A 15674-nucleotide genomic window follows, 5' to 3' on the forward strand; every position below is an offset into this window, starting at 1 on the left:
TATATTTACACGGGTAAGCAACTTCCTTTTCAAGTAGAACTCAGAGAGTCTTTGTAGGGCACGGGCAAATAAAACTATACCTTTCATGGGTCGGACTCCGAGAACCTCTATCCCCGTGCAAGGAGTTTCTGTTCGTATGTGTTTGTGTACCATATTTGAGTATACCTTCCATCCAAACTGAATCTCGGCATGCCTCCTATCTAGATTTGTAGTATCACGATATGTCTCATCCAGTTCTAGGTTTACGTAGTATATTTTTAAGACAGGGTAGTAATTTCTATTTCAATACCGTATAATTGTAGACTTCAGCATATATTATGAAAATAGTCTTATCTATAAGTGATAAGAAAAGGTGCTAATATTCTATTTCAATACTGTGTACTGTTTGTGGTATTTTCTAAATTATCTCTATGTATAAGTGGTAACAATAGCGAAAATTTAGTAGGGTTTTAAATCAATATAGCTAAACTAACCATATTATCCTCCCCTGGTTTAATGCCAATATATGCAGCCAGTTGAACACTACCAAATCTGTCACTCTGTAAAACGCCACCCTGCAGATGCCAGCACAGGCAAGTGTAAACGCGCTTTGGCCTAATCACCGGATAAATTCTGCACCCATGTACCAATCGTCTCAATGCGAGAGATTCTTCTCCTCAAGATTCGTGTCCAAAATGCAGCCATCTCGCCATGATCACCTCCTCCTCCTCCCGCTGCTGCTGCTGCTGCTGCTCGGGGTGTTCATCGCGACGAGCTCCGCGGCGGCGCCGGTGTCGAGGACGATCACCGTCGATCACCAAGGCGGCGGCGACTTCACGCTCGTGCAGTCGGCGGTAAACTCCGTGCCCGACGGCAACCGCGACTGGATCAAAATTCATGTCAATGCAGGAAGCTACAAGTACGTATCCAAACTGCTAATCTTCTTTTTTTTCTCCTTTAAGAAGTTTCAATTAAACTGTTTTCTTTAAGAATGTTTGGATTCATCATTTCAAAAGAAAGAAAAGATCAACAAGAACGTTTGGAATTTTTGAGAGTTTTTTGTTGGTGAGTGTTTGTGTTCGTGTGTGTGTGTGTGCATGGATTGCAGGGAGAAGGTTACCATCCCGAGTCAGAAACAATTCATAGTGCTGGAAGGGGATGGGTCTTGGAATACAGAGATCACCTTTGCCGGTCACGCTCACGCCAGCATCGACGAGCTGTTGAACCACGGCTACAGCGACGTCGGCGGCTCGGCGACGTTCCACAGCTCCACCTTCATCGTCCTCGCCGACAACTTCGTCGCTCGCAGCATCTCCTTCAGGGTACATGCATATGTTAAAATATACGTGTTGAGAACAACGTATAGCTCGGCTGGTAGAGTGCTGCTAGGAGTATCCCGTAGGTTTTTTTCCCCTATCAATAATAGAAGTGCGTGTCTAGTTTGGTGTGTCATATCTGTACGTATGCTTCTTTCGTGTAAAATAAAAAAAAATTAAAGGCTTTGGTTATGCGGCTCACTAGATCTGGTACAATAATTATGTAGTTCATATTATTTTAGTATGTCGTAGAAATTTGGAATATTTAAGGAAAAAGTATTCTCAAATACTACTCGATGCCATTTCAGTGTTACGAATTTAGGAAAGTATTAATTACCAGAAACAAAGTACTTACTCTATTCTAAAATATAATAATATTTAACTACTGGACAATTTGTCTAGATACATTGTTCATATTTATAATTAAAAACTGTTACATTTTGACACGGAGTTAGTACCTTGCTTTTGCTATATTTGGCTCCGAGTTACTGAGTATGGCACTGGCTTGCATTGCACTGCATACATACATGATGGTAGAACACTTACAACAAGTACGACAAGAGCAAGCCCGTCCAGGCGGTTGCGGCACTCATCGGCGGCGACCGGAGCGCCTTCTACGACTGCGCTTTCTACGGTTTCCAGGTAGGGATGATAATGGGCCTAACATTTTAGCCTAGAAAATGTTAGGGTTGGATCCAAAAAGGGTTAGACTGAAATTCAATAGTTTTTTTACTTAAAAATATTTAAGAGTTGAGATGGCCTGTGAAAGAACCCACAGACTTGACCCATTACCACCCCTACCTCCAGGACACGCTGTGCGACCTCAAGGGCCGCCACTACTTCCACCACTGCTACGTCAGGGGCGGCGTCGACTTCATCTTCGGCTACGGGCAGTCCATCTACGACAACTGCACGCTGGAGTCCAACATGCCGCCGCCGCCGTCGCCGCAGCAGCCGGGGTGGGTGACGGCGCACGCCCGGGTCACCGACGCCGACCCCGGTGGGCTGGTGTTCAAGGGCGGCTCGCTGCTGGGCTCCGGGCAGCTGTACCTCGGGCGCGCGTGGAACCAGTTCGCCACCGTGGTGTTCTACCAGGTGTCCATGACCAACATCGTCGTGCCCCAAGGATGGCAGCCCTGGAACTCCCCCAATGTGTAAGAAACTTTTTTTTGTTTTGTTTTAAGATGATTATGTTCATTGAAAGAGCTAATGCGCCAACGTTCGCGTGTCTTGGTCTTGTGCAAATGACTGTGTTTTTCTTTTTGGCATCCGTTTCGTTTTCTGATAAGTTTATATACCCACAGTTTATATATTCGATTCCGATTTTTTATATATAATTTTTCATTAATTAAAAGTTTCCACATATAAAGTTTATATGTATTTTCTATGCATAAACTTTATCTGTTTTTATATGGGCTAGACACACATTGGTTCCGCCAAACATGTTCGTATGTCTAGGTTGGGCACGAACACTCTCACATTAGACCTACACCACGCACATATATTATTACACTCATACTATTATAAATAGTACACCACTTATGTATGCTCAAATATAACTGCTTGTACATGCATACATATCACTTTGCTTAGGCAATTAGGCTCCACGAAGGATTTAAATAAATGATTGGACATAAATCCTTAAGTAGCATATATATATATATATATATATATATATATATATATATATATATATATATATATATATATATATATATATATATATATATATATATATATATGTAACGTAGAGGTTGCACTAAATTCCATTATCGAAAAAAATTGACTGTTTTTTTCTCATAGGCACCCGTTGTTTCTCTCTTTTTTTATTTAAAAAAAAGAGAAAGTTCTTAACTGGGCTTAATGTGTTGTTGTGTTTTAAGCTGAAATTTTTGTTTTTGTTTCTGTTCATTCAGGTCGACCATCACATTTGCAGAGGCTGGGTGTGAAGGGCCAGGAGCCAACAAAACAGGGCGAGTGGCATGGGAGAAGCAGCTGGACGATGATCAGGTGCACAAGTTTGTGGACATCAGCTTCATCGACGACGGCTGGCTGTCCCAGCAACCGCAGGTTTAGCCGACAACAACATGCCATGGATGAAGAATATCACAAGCATTTTATATTATAGGCAAAACAGAAGTTCAGAAGTAGACTGTATAACACTTCAATAGGTGGGCTCCACTTGTCAGTAGCACCAAGACATTCTACATTGTTGATCCAGATGTATGCATGGTTGTTTTGCCCCAAGGTTGATATATGAATGTTCAAAGTAATTTGGGACTAGCTATTCTTAAGATATCTCAATTAAGAAAAAAAAAGTAAATTTTAGAACTTATATTGTGAGTTTCAACAATTACACTATATTTTTAATATCTACAAGTATTTTCTTAACAACAATAAAATTTCTCAAAAAGTAAAAACACAAGTGAACAACACATGGTGATGTTCTTTTCTCCTGAAAATGAAGATTAAGTGTACGCAAAACGAGGTGGTATTAACGTATGATTAATTGATTTCAATTATTACAAACTTGAAAATAGATTATTGTTATAATTATTACAAACTTGAAAAATTGTTTTAAAGATTACAAACTTAAAAAATAAATTAATCTAATATTTTAGAGCAACTTTCATATATAAAGTTTTCGTACGAAACGCACCGTTTAGCAGTTTAAAAAGCGTGCCACGATGAATATCCAAAATTTTATCCACCTTTTATAGAGGAAATGAACGGGACCATGGACTCAGAGAGAGAGATAGAGAGAGAGACTCTCATCCTGACCAAGAAAATAAGGTCAAATTGTGCAGATGAACTAATCAAGTCACACAAAGTGCTGCTAACTTGATGCTACCAAGTAAAAGGGTAATTTTACAATTTTAACAAGGTATCATAAGGTACCACGTTTTCTAACATAAAATTTGATATCTTCACACATTATTAGGTAACTCAAGTACCAAAATTTTTAATAACTACAAGTACTTTCTTTAACAACAGTAAAATTTCTCAAAAGGTCAAATACACAAGTGAACGACATGGACTCAAAATTCTCAGACCGACCGAACTCCCAAGTCCCTCACACCACGAGCATGAAACACCTACAACTCATCGCCCGCTTTCCTACCCCCCGGCCATCTATCTCGCCACAAATCCAGCGACCATGCAAAGAAAAACTCTTCCAGATCTCGTTGCAAACTTGCAGCCATGGAGTCGATCGATCTCTCCTACAAGGCTACAACTATATAAGCAACTGCATTGTACAACTCGTAGATATATACTACCATCCAAGAAGGGAAGCTAGCTAGCTAGCCGTTTCTTGGCGGCCATGGCTGGCTCCCCCGTGCTCCGCGTCGCGATACTCGCCGCGGTGCTCGTGCTCCCGTTCGTCGGCGTGCCGGCGCCGGCGGCGGCGCAGACCAAGAAGTTCTGCCTCAGCCAGTTCGCCATCGCCAGCCAGGCGTGCGCCATCCTGCCTCCCGGCTCGGATCATCATCACCACCATGATGACGACGACGACGACGACGACGACGACGACGACGATGATGATGATGATGATGATGATGACGAGGATGACCAGGGTGGTGGCGACGACGGCGGCGGCGGCGGCGGCGGTGGCGGCGGTGGCGGTGGCGGCGGTGGCGACGATAGTGGAGGAGACGACGGAGGAGGCGGCGGCGGCGGCGGCGGCGATGGGGATCGTCGCCGCAACCGCAAGTCCATGGTCACCGTCGACGCCGAGGTAGACACCGACGAGGACGCCCTGCGCGTCAACGGCACGGGCGCCGGCAACCATACCCGCGGCAGCGGTGGCGTCGTCGTCCGCCGCAGGCACCGCCGTCGCCGCCGAAGCCGCCGCCGCCGCCGCCACCACCCCGGCGTGCGTGAGGGCGAAGACGACGACAGCGGCGGCGACGACGAAGACCACGGCGGCGACGACGACGACGACCACGACGACGACGATGACGACGACGACGACGACGACGACGACGACGATGACGATGACGAAGACGACGACGACGACCACCGCGCGAACAGAGACTGCTGCCGGTGGCTGAAGGAGGTGGAGCCGGCGTGCGTGTGCGACGCGCTGCTCCGCCTGCCGCCATTCCTCGTCAAGCCGCAGCACAAGTACACCGTCAAGGTCGGCGACAGCTGCAAGTACACCTACCACTGCGGCGGCTACTAGCTAATTAAGCTAGCGAATGTACCATGCATTACTGAGCTTAAGCTGCGTGTTTTCTTCAGGATTAGCACTGGTAAGTGTGATTAAGAAGAGCCGTATTATGGTTTTTTGCTGTGTGTTAATTACCACGAGTCGCTTAACACTTCGTTTTTATAGTATATATAGAGAGATATATACATATTGTAATACTGGTGTGTATGTTCTTGTGTTGCTGGTCTGATCTTGGGCTAGCTAGCTATGGAAGTTTGTGTACTACTTCCTTGTAATGTTTAATTTCTAAGAACACTGTGTACTCAAGCGTACGTGCATGCATTGGGGTTGGAGAACTAACCATTGCATTGCAAACTGGAGCTTCTGTACCACGTGCCATATATAAATAAGAAAAATGTGTGTATTTATTATCTTGTAGTCTAGTCATTCTAAAAAAATATATGAGTTTCAGAACTATTTTGCTATATATTTATTGATAATTTTTCTTTATATTTATTGATAATTTTTCTTCAAGCACTTGACAAACGTAAACACAATATATAATTATAGTGTAATTATTTTTTAAAACTTGTATATAACTGCAATGTAATTTATATTAACTATCACAAAAAATTAAAACAGTTAGATTTTCTTCAAAATTCAGATAAGTTGTGAAGAAAAAAAATCATACTGTGCGCACGCGTGAGAAGATTTGATCTCGGCGTCTTGCGACCTCCGCTTCACAAAAATATCATGGGATTTTTGAAAGTTATATGTAATTACACTATGGTCGCACTATATTTATATTTGATAAAATTTTAAACGAAAATTTGTTAACAAATGTATAGCTCAGTTCTGTACGTGGCCATCACTATAGGCCCATTTAGAAAGGAAGGCCCAATATTATCGGCCCAATAGAGTCCGGCCCACGTAAAATTTCCCCCGCGATTGGGCCCACACAAGTCACCGTCCTCGCTCGCATCGTCGCGGCACACGCGTGACATCTTGTCGGTGGCCGGCACGCGGCGACGTCGGAGCGGTAGGTGCAAACGCACGCAAGCCGAGGCGTACGCGCGAGCCAAGCCAAGCCAGCGAGCGCGCCGCGAGAAGCCTCTCCTCTCCCGATCTCTCTCTCTCTTCCTCCTCTCCTCCTCGCCCCACCGAGAAAAAGGCGACGAAAAATCGAGGCCAACACGCCACGCAACGCGCGGGACGCGTGCTCCAGATCCAGCGCCTCGCCGCGCGCGCCAGGTGTTCGATGATTTTCCGGTGCGGGAGGGTGTAGGAGGAGGAGGAGGAGGTGACGCGGGGGGCGGAGGGGAAGAGGGGGCGGGGCAGATCTGGGGGCAAATCTGGCAGGCGGAGCGGTGGGGCTGCGGGCGAGGGGGAGGGCGGGGGGCTGGGCGGACGGCGCGGAGGGAGGGGAGGAGGGGGAGGACTGCAGGGGGCTCAGGCCCTGGCGGCGGAGGCTGCTCGCGTCCATGGCGCTCTCCTGGCCCTCGGCCATCCGCCTCGCCGTCGCCGCCGTGCTCCTCGCCGCGGTCGGCGTCGCGCTTTTCACGCTCCCCGTTGACAAGGTTCGCGATAGCTTTGCTTTGCTTGCTTCATATCGGGGCTGATTCAGATACGATCATGTCGCAACTTTTTTTTTATTTAACAAAAAGAATGTGCAATATCGGTAGTGTTGTGCAACTTAGTAGAACTCCTCCGAAATGTAGCTTTGTTTGTGGCCGTGATTGGATGCACTCTCCCGTTGATGATTGTCACACCGAGTTAACTGTAGGCTGCTACGTCACCTTGTCATTTTAGAATTTTAGGATTGTTGGAGATTTAGCTATTTAGCCTATCCATTGTTGTGTGAATTATTCAGTACATTGAAATACATGTCCTTCTAGCATCACAAGGGTATTTCTCTGGCTTTCTGCATCCGTGTTGAATGCTATAGTTCAGGAAGAACAGCGTCAAGTGAAGAGGGGGGATGCATAGCTAGCATCCTTTATATTTTGGGACGGAGGTAGAAGATTTTATTGTCTTATTAGATCTCTAGTTCCTTAACACCTAACAGACTTATCTTTGTTAGAAAAGTCTACAATCTTCCATGTACTGTTAACTTCTTCTACATTTCTTGCATGCCCTGTTTCTCTCTTGCCAGCAATTGTTTTAATTTCTTTGTTGTGATTATAAATATTTAAAACTAATTGGAGGTTTTTGTTTTGCTTCAAATGCTTGTCGTTTTCATTTTATTCATTATGAATCGCAATGCATCATTGACAGATTTTGAAGGACTTTCTGGTTTGGATCAAGGATAACTTGGGTCCATGGGGTCCTCTGGTATTGTAAGTATTCAATTTGCTTGTACTTAACTCGGTTGATATAGTGAACAGAATGTTCCCCCTCCATCTTCGGCATTAGGCAGTTAGGCATGCCCTTTTCCACACATGCACCACCTGTCTGGGGTGCTCTCTGTATTACATAATGATGCATTTCAGAGGAACCACTCATGCTAAAAGGTAGCCAACAAACATGATACAAAAAAGAAAAGAGGATGTAAAAGTATTTTACTACTTGTTACTTGGGTTTTCATTGCTTTGACATAGAGCTGAGGTAGTGTGACTCGAGTTTATATATATAGACTTACTTATCTGTACTTAGTGTTGTTCCTCAAGAACATAAATGTAGCTGCAAACAGTCTTGTGATATATTGTTGATAGTTATCATGTTGTGCATTTCAGGGCTCTTGCTTACGTCCCTTTGACGGTATTGGCTGTTCCAGCATCCATACTTACAGTAAGCACAATCACCTTCTGTTTCTTACGGTCGTTTATTTCATGAATATTGGTTTCTAAGACAGACTGATAGAGCTCAAGCAGATCAATGATTCCTGACCTGGGATATATATTTCACAGTTTACATTGTGCTTGAACTGAACAAAGAATGAGAAACAAAATGAGAAATGCTGCGTTGATTCATTAGTATCAATTTTAAGAATAAACTGTCAATTCTAGTATTATCTTGTCAATCTTCAATTGATTTATTGATGTATCATTTACCACGGGCTTAATGTTTTGTACCACAACTCTGTAGTCATCAGTTAACTGTATACAGTAAATGTTGTATGGGATGGCAATGGTGCATACAACTTTTTGTTTAAAAGAAGTTTTAGAACCTTTTCCTTCCTGGATATTTTCTACTGCTCACCACTTCCACTTGTAGGATTATTAGTGAATATATTGGGATAAGTATATGCAAAATATGTAGTTTATATACAAGTGCACCATCGTCTGTATTGTTCTGGTGGAAATTATGTTTGCTCTGCTTTCCTGTTTACCTGACATAAGATGATGAGAGTATAATATTCTGGTGTATATCAATTAATTGGCTGGTGTGCATTTTCTACTTGCTAGCTTGGAGGAGGTTATCTGTTTGGCCTGCCTGTTGGGTTTGTTGCTGATTCCATTGGAGCAACAATTGGTGCAACTGCTGCATTTTTGCTTGGCAGAACGGTAAGGATAATTTTGATTATGGTTTTCACTATTTGTATTTTTTATGTACTTCTGTAATTAAGGTTTTAGTACTTTTCAGATAGGAAGGCCATATGTTCTCTCCAAATGCAAAGATTATCCCAAGTTTCAAGCGGTAGCTATTGCTATCGAAAGGTCTGGCTTCAAGGTAACTTCTTGCACCATGGAGTTTGGAATTCTAGCCTCTGATGTGATGAAGGATATATCAACATCTAAATGCTTTGTAAAATAGCATTTTTTGTGCCACATGTTTTTTAATGCCTTTGAAATTGCATTCAAATAGTAACAATTTGGATGCCCAACGTATAATCATATAGAATTCACCTCGTTTAAATTACTTCTCTTTGACAATTTTTGTGATTTTCTATATGTTTTGTTGCTTTGCTTTGCTATATTTTTTTTCTCTCTTTTTAATACAATCATGTACACATCTTTTGCATGTTCTTGAAAAGAAAGTACTTTTCTAGCAACTATAGTTGCTTGATTGTTATTATTTTTATATATTTTTTTTAAATAAACTTTTGAGCCTGCTGTAATCCTGAACTTCGTTGTTCCTTCTATTCAAGTCTTACCATTGCATGCAACTAAAGTTCTCTTTAATACAATAGTGTATTTAACTATCTAACAATGTTTGTCTTACTTATTTGCCTACAGATTGTGTTGTTATTAAGGCTTGTTCCTTTACTTCCGTTCAACATGTTGAACTACCTGTTGTCCGTTACTCCTGTTGGCATTGGAGAGTACATGCTGGCTTCTTGGCTGGGGATGATGGTATGCCAATTTCTTCTTATTTAAGCAATTTTTGTGGGACCAAGCTACATACTGGTTGGCCAGTGAACTTGGCTCTTATCATCTGCTATGCTACATTTTACTTGCATAACATGGAACCAGGCTCTGATATCATTTGCTACTCTATATTACCTGTGTTAATTGGAATCATGCCCTCAATGTTGGCCTTTTGCATAATCTGCTGCTTTATACATTATTCTCCTTCAGAAGTTGGTATTTGATTCCATAGTTCTCAATTTACATATTGACATGGACAAGAAAAGCACCCACAGTAGAACCCACTGTAATTAACTACTTTGCAGCTTACTGTATTACCATTTATCTAAAATGCTGAATCAACCCACCAAGTGTTGCAACATTTTTTTTTTGGTTAATCACATCTGTTTTTGCCAGCCTATCACTCTTGCATTGGTATATGTTGGAACAACACTAAAGGATCTATCAGATGTGACTCATGGCTGGAGTGAGATCTCAACAACTCGATGGGTGAGTAATTACTATAGCATTGTCTGTATTATGTCGTGGTTTTAGCACTACACGATATTTTTTTTCTATAATTGGTCATAAGTTTAATCTGAAGTGTGAAAGGGAAATATTGTACTTCAGGACAAGTAGGCTGCATTCAATAATAAGATTTTTACTATTAAGGGAAAAAATATACAAAAAGGAGAAAAGGAATTCCTTTTTTTTCCTTATCACCAATTACTCAAGCAACACCCCTCAGATTATTCTTGTTAGGGTTTTTTAAAAGTAGATACTATAATACATTGACGCAAATGACTTTGAGTTTTAGTGACTCTGCTGACACTAATGCTTAATTCTTCTTTTCAGATTCTCATAATATCTGGCTTCATCTTGTCTGGTAAGTGTTGTTGTCATTTTGTGGCCAATATTCATGACATTTCCACTAAATACAGCTATAGCTCAAATCTTGGTTACGCTGTTTAGATATAATTTAATGATCATTTGCTTTGCTTGGTTAGTCATCTGAGCTACTCTTTTTTAGTTAGATTTGTTTTTCCTGAAGATATGCTGAACTAAACAAAGTTTCTTTATCATCTTAGCATATGCGTTGTTGACGATTTTTTCATGGTCCTGCAGTTGTTTTGATTGTATGTGTTACAAGAATTGCAAAATCTTCTCTGGAGAAGGCATTGGCTGAGAATGGAGATGCAGGAATTCCACAGCTTCCTGTGGTGGCCTCTCCCTCGGATTTGCAACAACCCCTTGTGATCAGAATTGACACGTCAAATGAAGATCATGAGAAGTGAATCCGTTGTTTACAACTTTACATGTACATTCTTTGGCTGTTCAATCTGTATCACTTTACACTGTAGTTTTTGCCAGATCCATTTTGCCAGTAAAAGAAAAGAAAAAGGAAAGGAAAATTTGTATTGTTAGGTAACACTACATAATTTCTTAATCCACGCGATAACATCCACGAGCCCAACTGCAGTTCCATACTGACTATTCACAGAAGTTTTCAAGCGACTGTTGTATTCCGAATTCGAAAATTTTGATATGCTTTTTCACGAAAGAAAAATACTTGCGTGACCTCCTTGTATCTAAAATAAAAGAATTGCTATGGTGCCTTATTATCAATCTTATTGAGCTATTCTCATCTTAATCAAAGAGAATTCTTGTTTTACAAACTTTGTACAAACGCCGATGTGTCGTATTGTGATCGTCTTAACGTTTTATAGCTTCCAATGGTTTTTTTTTTAAGATAAAGGATCTCTTCCAATGGATTGATTCAATCAAATTGTTTAGAAGATTTTTGTTGCTCCTTTCGTTTCAAATTAATTGTGGTTCTCAAATCTTACACAAACTAAGTAGTAAATGATATGGTAGATTACATAGCTGCGCTTATTAAATACATCCTAATTACATTTCCAAAACAGATGAGCTAATGAGAGTTGCGATTGTATTAATGTATGGCTACATTGATGAAGGTTATGCAGGGAAGAATATTACCTATATGAAGGAAGTAGTAGCATTACTAAAAAAAAGTTGAACACTCCACCGATCGCTAGATATTAGGAAAAGATAAAAGAGTGGCCGAGCGTGCAAACTGCACGCCCTCTGATCACGAAGACACGAACCCAAACGTTCAACTGCACACTACCACTTCGTTAACTGCACTCGCCGTCATCTTTGATCCCTTTGGGTTTGGGCACTCCGAAACATCCAACGCTAGTTTTGTTCATCAACATCTCCAAAAGAAAACAAAAAAAGAAGTTTTGTTGATTCCAAGCACAAGCGAACAAAGCAACCGTCCCTCCAACTCAAGAACGGGAACACCAAGAACGAGTTAATACTATATTATAGTAAGCAATCATCAGGCTGGCCAAATGCCAATCACGGCAAGCGATTAATCCATTCGATCTCCTACCCTGTACCGCCATTGCCGGCGGCGTGATCGAGTGAGCAATGGAGATGGCGAGCGCGAGGAGTAGGCCGGCGGCGAGGGCGAGGCAGGCGAGCGACCAGATCGTGGCGTGGGCCGCCTGCGTGCTCGTCTCCGCGCTCTCGCTGCTCCTCCTCGTCGCCGTCTCCTCCGGCTCCGGCGCCGCGAGGCTCACCGGCGAGATCAGCGTCCTCGTGAGGACGACGACGACGGCGACCACCACCAGGAGCAGCGACGCCGTCGATGATGTCACCGCCGTCGCCGCTGCCGAGCACTGCGACGTCGTCGACGGCGAGTGGGTGCGTGACGACGACGACGACGAGCGGCGCCCGCTGTACGAGCCGCGGCGGTGCCCGTTCGTCGACGAGGGGTTCCGGTGCCGGGAGAACGGCCGGCCAGACGACGCGTTCGCCATGTGGAGGTGGCAGCCTCGCCATTGCACTCTCCCAAGGTTTTCTTCTCCTTCCAACCCCAAAAATTCTCTCGCGATCAGTTCATCGCCAAGCTGTTACTCATCATGATATCCATTTCCAGATTTGACGCGAAGAATTTGCTCGAGACGCTCCGAAACCGGCGGCTGGTGTTCGTCGGCGACTCGATCGGCCGTAACCAGTGGGAGTCGATGCTATGCATGCTCGCCACTGGCGTCGCCGGCGCCGGCGACGGAGACGGCGGCGGCGACAAGGCGGCGCCGATCTACGAGGTGAACGGGAGCCCCATCACCAAGCACGAGGGCGCGCTCTCCTTCCGGTTCCGCGACTACAACTGCACCGTCGAGCACTACCGGTCGCCGTACCTCGTCCGGCGCGGCCGCCGCCCGCCGCGCCGCGCCGTAAGCTCCACGCTGCAGCTCGACGCCATGGACGCGAGGGCTCACCGGTGGAAGGACGCCGACGTCGTCGTGTTCAACACCGGCCACTGGTGGAGCCGTGAGAGGCTTCAGCAACTGTACGTTACAAATATTTTTCCTTAGTAAGGACGTGTTTAGATTCAAACTTTTTTCTTCAAACTTTCAACTTTTTTATCACATCAAATGTTTGAATATATGTATGGAGCATCAAATGTGGACGAAAAAAAACCAATTACACAGGCTGACTGTAAATTGCGAGACAAATTTTTTCAGCCTAATTACGCCATGATTTGACAATGTGATATTACACTAAACTAATGATGGATTAATTAGGCTTAATAAATTCGTCTCGTAGTTTATAGGCAGAATCTGTAATTTGTTTTGTTATTAGTCTACGTTTAATACTTCAAATATGTGTCCGTATACTTAAAATAAATTTGGCGCACGAACTAAACACAACCTAAATTACACTTTGCACCGGGTAGAAATGTAGTTTCACATTGCATCGGGTTTGCTCCATATTTTTACTTTGCACCAAAATATATCAAAATAAGTTTCACTTTGCATTAGACCGCGTCATATAACTAAAGGAAAATCTTATAAACTACGAGTAAAACATGTAAAACCTTTTGAAATAATTTTACCATCCTTGAAAAGATATCGGAAGGTACCACACTTACTAGTATAAAATTTGGTACACTAAGTACATCGAGGTATCAAAAAATTTAGTATAAAATTTAGGTAACTTGAGGCATTTTTTTAAGGACTATAAATGGGAGTGGATTCTAGTCCCTCGAGTGGACATCCCCTCGTATACCTTTTTCTTCTAAATTCGATGTAAATAGTTGTGAAAAATTCTGAAAAAAATTGACAATGTAGAGTATAATGATACCTACAAGTCCACCAAAATTCATGTTCAAATTCGATCTACACATCGAGAAACAAAAAAGACAAATTTATATATAAACAGTACGCTAATATTCATACGCTGAATTTGTCTTTTTTATATCTCGACGTGTGAGTTGAGTTTGGACTTATGATTTTGTGGAGTTATATATATGTGTTGTATGAATGTTGTCAAATTTTTCCAGAATTTTTCATAACTGTTTAGATGGTTTTGAGCAAACGAGGGAACATCCCCTCGAGGGATTAGAATAGTTTCCCACTATAAATTTCTCAACCTTTTGGGTTTAAATCACGTTTCGTTTAAAGTGCAATTTACTCTCTTCTTTTTCATAGGACTAACCTTGTCATGCCAGACGCTGCAATTTCCAGGTAGGCAAGAAGTTGAATCTGAACATGAGCATCGAGGCAGCCTACCAGAGAGCAATGAACACATTAACCAGCTGGGTTCACCGTGAAGTAAACCCACACAAGTCCCTGGTCATTTTCAGAACATATTCACCAGCACACACAAGGTCAGTGAAAAACCGAAAATGGTTCAGACACAGAAAATTTTTTCTGTAGACTGTTACAAATTTCATACACATAGTACATTGCAACATTCAATCAGCATCAATTCTGTAAAATTTGCAGGGCTAGCAGCAATGGTGGCTGTGCCAAGGAGACAACACCTGAGCTGAACTCATCAAGGATTTCGCTTCACCGGTGGCCAGGGATGGTGAACCCGGCATTTGAACCATCGAAATCCGGCACGGCGGCGGCGAAGCTGCATTTGCTGAACATCACGCTGATGGCGGCGCAGAGGAGGGACGGCCACCCGTCGGTGTACAACGTCGCGGCGGCGGCGGGGCAGAGGGCGGACTGCAGCCACTGGTGCCTCCCCGGCGTGCCGGACGCGTGGAACGAGCTCCTCTACGCCATGATTGTCAAGAGGTTTTCGTGATGTTGCAGACTTGCAGTGGATGTCAATTGTCTGCTCGGCATTTGGCAACAGATGGAACGGATCATTTGGGATCATGAGAAATGTGAAATGGTCAATTGTCATTCTGACCGCATTTTTTTTTCTGTAATTATTACGTTTTAGCAGTATGCTCTGATGGAGTTTCCTAGGTTAGAGTTTTGTAGTATTAATGTGAGAATATTCTGAGAAAACATCTGCTCTACAAGTTTGTAAATTAACCAACCAATTTACAAATTTAGAAAGCATCATGATTTATGTGTCGTACTGTCGTGTACTTGTGTTTGGCAGATATAGAAGTACGATGCCTTTTGGACAGGGGAGGCTCTGTGGTGGGAGTGGTGGTTGCACGATTCCAGCCACTAGGTTTAAATCCTGGGACCCACGAATATTATGTACATGCACGTGAGTTTTTTAACGGATTTTAGTGGGATTTAGGATGTGCTGCTGATTTTCTTCTTTTGGAGTGTGTGTAAGGGGACGATATGCGGGGTGTATGTGCATGTGCTTCCGTCGTATAATCGCAAGAAAAAAAAAACAATGCCTTTTGGAAATAAATCGCTTCACAAGTTTCAGCGTTGTTGCAGAGGAGAGAAATAATCACCGCCTGATAAGAAGCAGCCGACGCTATCGACAAGAAATCACGCGAAGAGGAGGCCCAATAGGCTACGGCCCACGGCTTTCCAGCGAATACGGCCCAAAGTATCGGTCCCAGCAACAAGGCCACGGCCCACGGCCTGTCAACCAGGCCCTCCGCGCGCTCACGGACCAAGTAACAAAATGCACAAGTGCACGCCAAAC

General features: G+C 43.1%; 3 protein-coding genes across 3 annotated transcripts; all 3 read left to right on the forward strand.

Annotated features, from left to right (window-relative positions):
- The first annotated feature begins 674 nt into the window (after nucleotides 1-674).
- LOC127780332 (probable pectinesterase/pectinesterase inhibitor 21) lies at nucleotides 675-5880 on the forward strand. The gene is made up of 6 exons (XM_052307232.1): nucleotides 675-898; nucleotides 1088-1301; nucleotides 1833-1937; nucleotides 2103-2449; nucleotides 3212-3365; nucleotides 4594-5880. Exons 1-6 carry the CDS (start codon nucleotides 675-677, stop codon nucleotides 5476-5478), a joined length of 1929 nt encoding a protein of 642 aa, XP_052163192.1. The 3' UTR covers nucleotides 5479-5880.
- LOC127780333 (protein trichome birefringence-like 10) lies at nucleotides 5495-15039 on the forward strand. Its single transcript, XM_052307233.1, has 6 exons — nucleotides 5495-5548; nucleotides 6409-6750; nucleotides 12435-12613; nucleotides 12697-13110; nucleotides 14272-14430; nucleotides 14549-15039. The coding sequence occupies exons 1-6, from the start codon at nucleotides 5495-5497 to the stop codon at nucleotides 14856-14858; spliced, it is 1458 nt and encodes a 485-aa protein (XP_052163193.1). The 3' UTR covers nucleotides 14859-15039.
- On the forward strand, nucleotides 6824-11196 carry LOC127780682 (uncharacterized). The gene is made up of 9 exons (XM_052307627.1): nucleotides 6824-7022; nucleotides 7720-7781; nucleotides 8178-8232; nucleotides 8850-8948; nucleotides 9028-9114; nucleotides 9621-9737; nucleotides 10149-10241; nucleotides 10587-10617; nucleotides 10857-11196. Exons 1-9 carry the CDS (start codon nucleotides 6927-6929, stop codon nucleotides 11024-11026), a joined length of 810 nt encoding a protein of 269 aa, XP_052163587.1. The 5' UTR covers nucleotides 6824-6926; the 3' UTR covers nucleotides 11027-11196.
- Nucleotides 15040-15674: the final 635 nt, after the last annotated feature.

This window comes from Oryza glaberrima, chromosome 7, assembly GCF_000147395.1.
Source record: "Oryza glaberrima chromosome 7, OglaRS2, whole genome shotgun sequence".
Taxonomy (NCBI): Eukaryota; Viridiplantae; Streptophyta; class Magnoliopsida; order Poales; family Poaceae; genus Oryza; species Oryza glaberrima.

Excerpts from the sequence above, each read along its gene's own strand:
- LOC127780332 (XM_052307232.1), top strand. The coding sequence starts at position 675 with ATGCAGCCATCTCGCCATGATCACCTCCTCCTCCTCCCGCTGCTGCTG. Across the intron at positions 899-1,087 it reads GTCAATGCAGGAAGCTACAA|GGAGAAGGTTACCATCCCGA; the intron begins GTACGTATCCAA and ends CATGGATTGCAG. Across the intron at positions 3,366-4,593 it reads GGCTGTCCCAGCAACCGCAG|CTAGCTAGCCGTTTCTTGGC; the intron begins GTTTAGCCGACA and ends AAGGGAAGCTAG.
- LOC127780333 (XM_052307233.1), top strand. The coding sequence starts at position 5,495 with ATGTACCATGCATTACTGAGCTTAAGCTGCGTGTTTTCTTCAGGATTA. Across the intron at positions 13,111-14,271 it reads CGTGAGAGGCTTCAGCAACT|ACGCTGCAATTTCCAGGTAG; the intron begins GTACGTTACAAA and ends TTGTCATGCCAG. Across the intron at positions 14,431-14,548 it reads TATTCACCAGCACACACAAG|GGCTAGCAGCAATGGTGGCT; the intron begins GTCAGTGAAAAA and ends TAAAATTTGCAG.
- LOC127780682 (XM_052307627.1), top strand. The coding sequence starts at position 6,927 with ATGGCGCTCTCCTGGCCCTCGGCCATCCGCCTCGCCGTCGCCGCCGTG. Across the intron at positions 8,233-8,849 it reads TTCCAGCATCCATACTTACA|CTTGGAGGAGGTTATCTGTT; the intron begins GTAAGCACAATC and ends TCTACTTGCTAG. Across the intron at positions 10,242-10,586 it reads AGATCTCAACAACTCGATGG|ATTCTCATAATATCTGGCTT; the intron begins GTGAGTAATTAC and ends TCTTCTTTTCAG.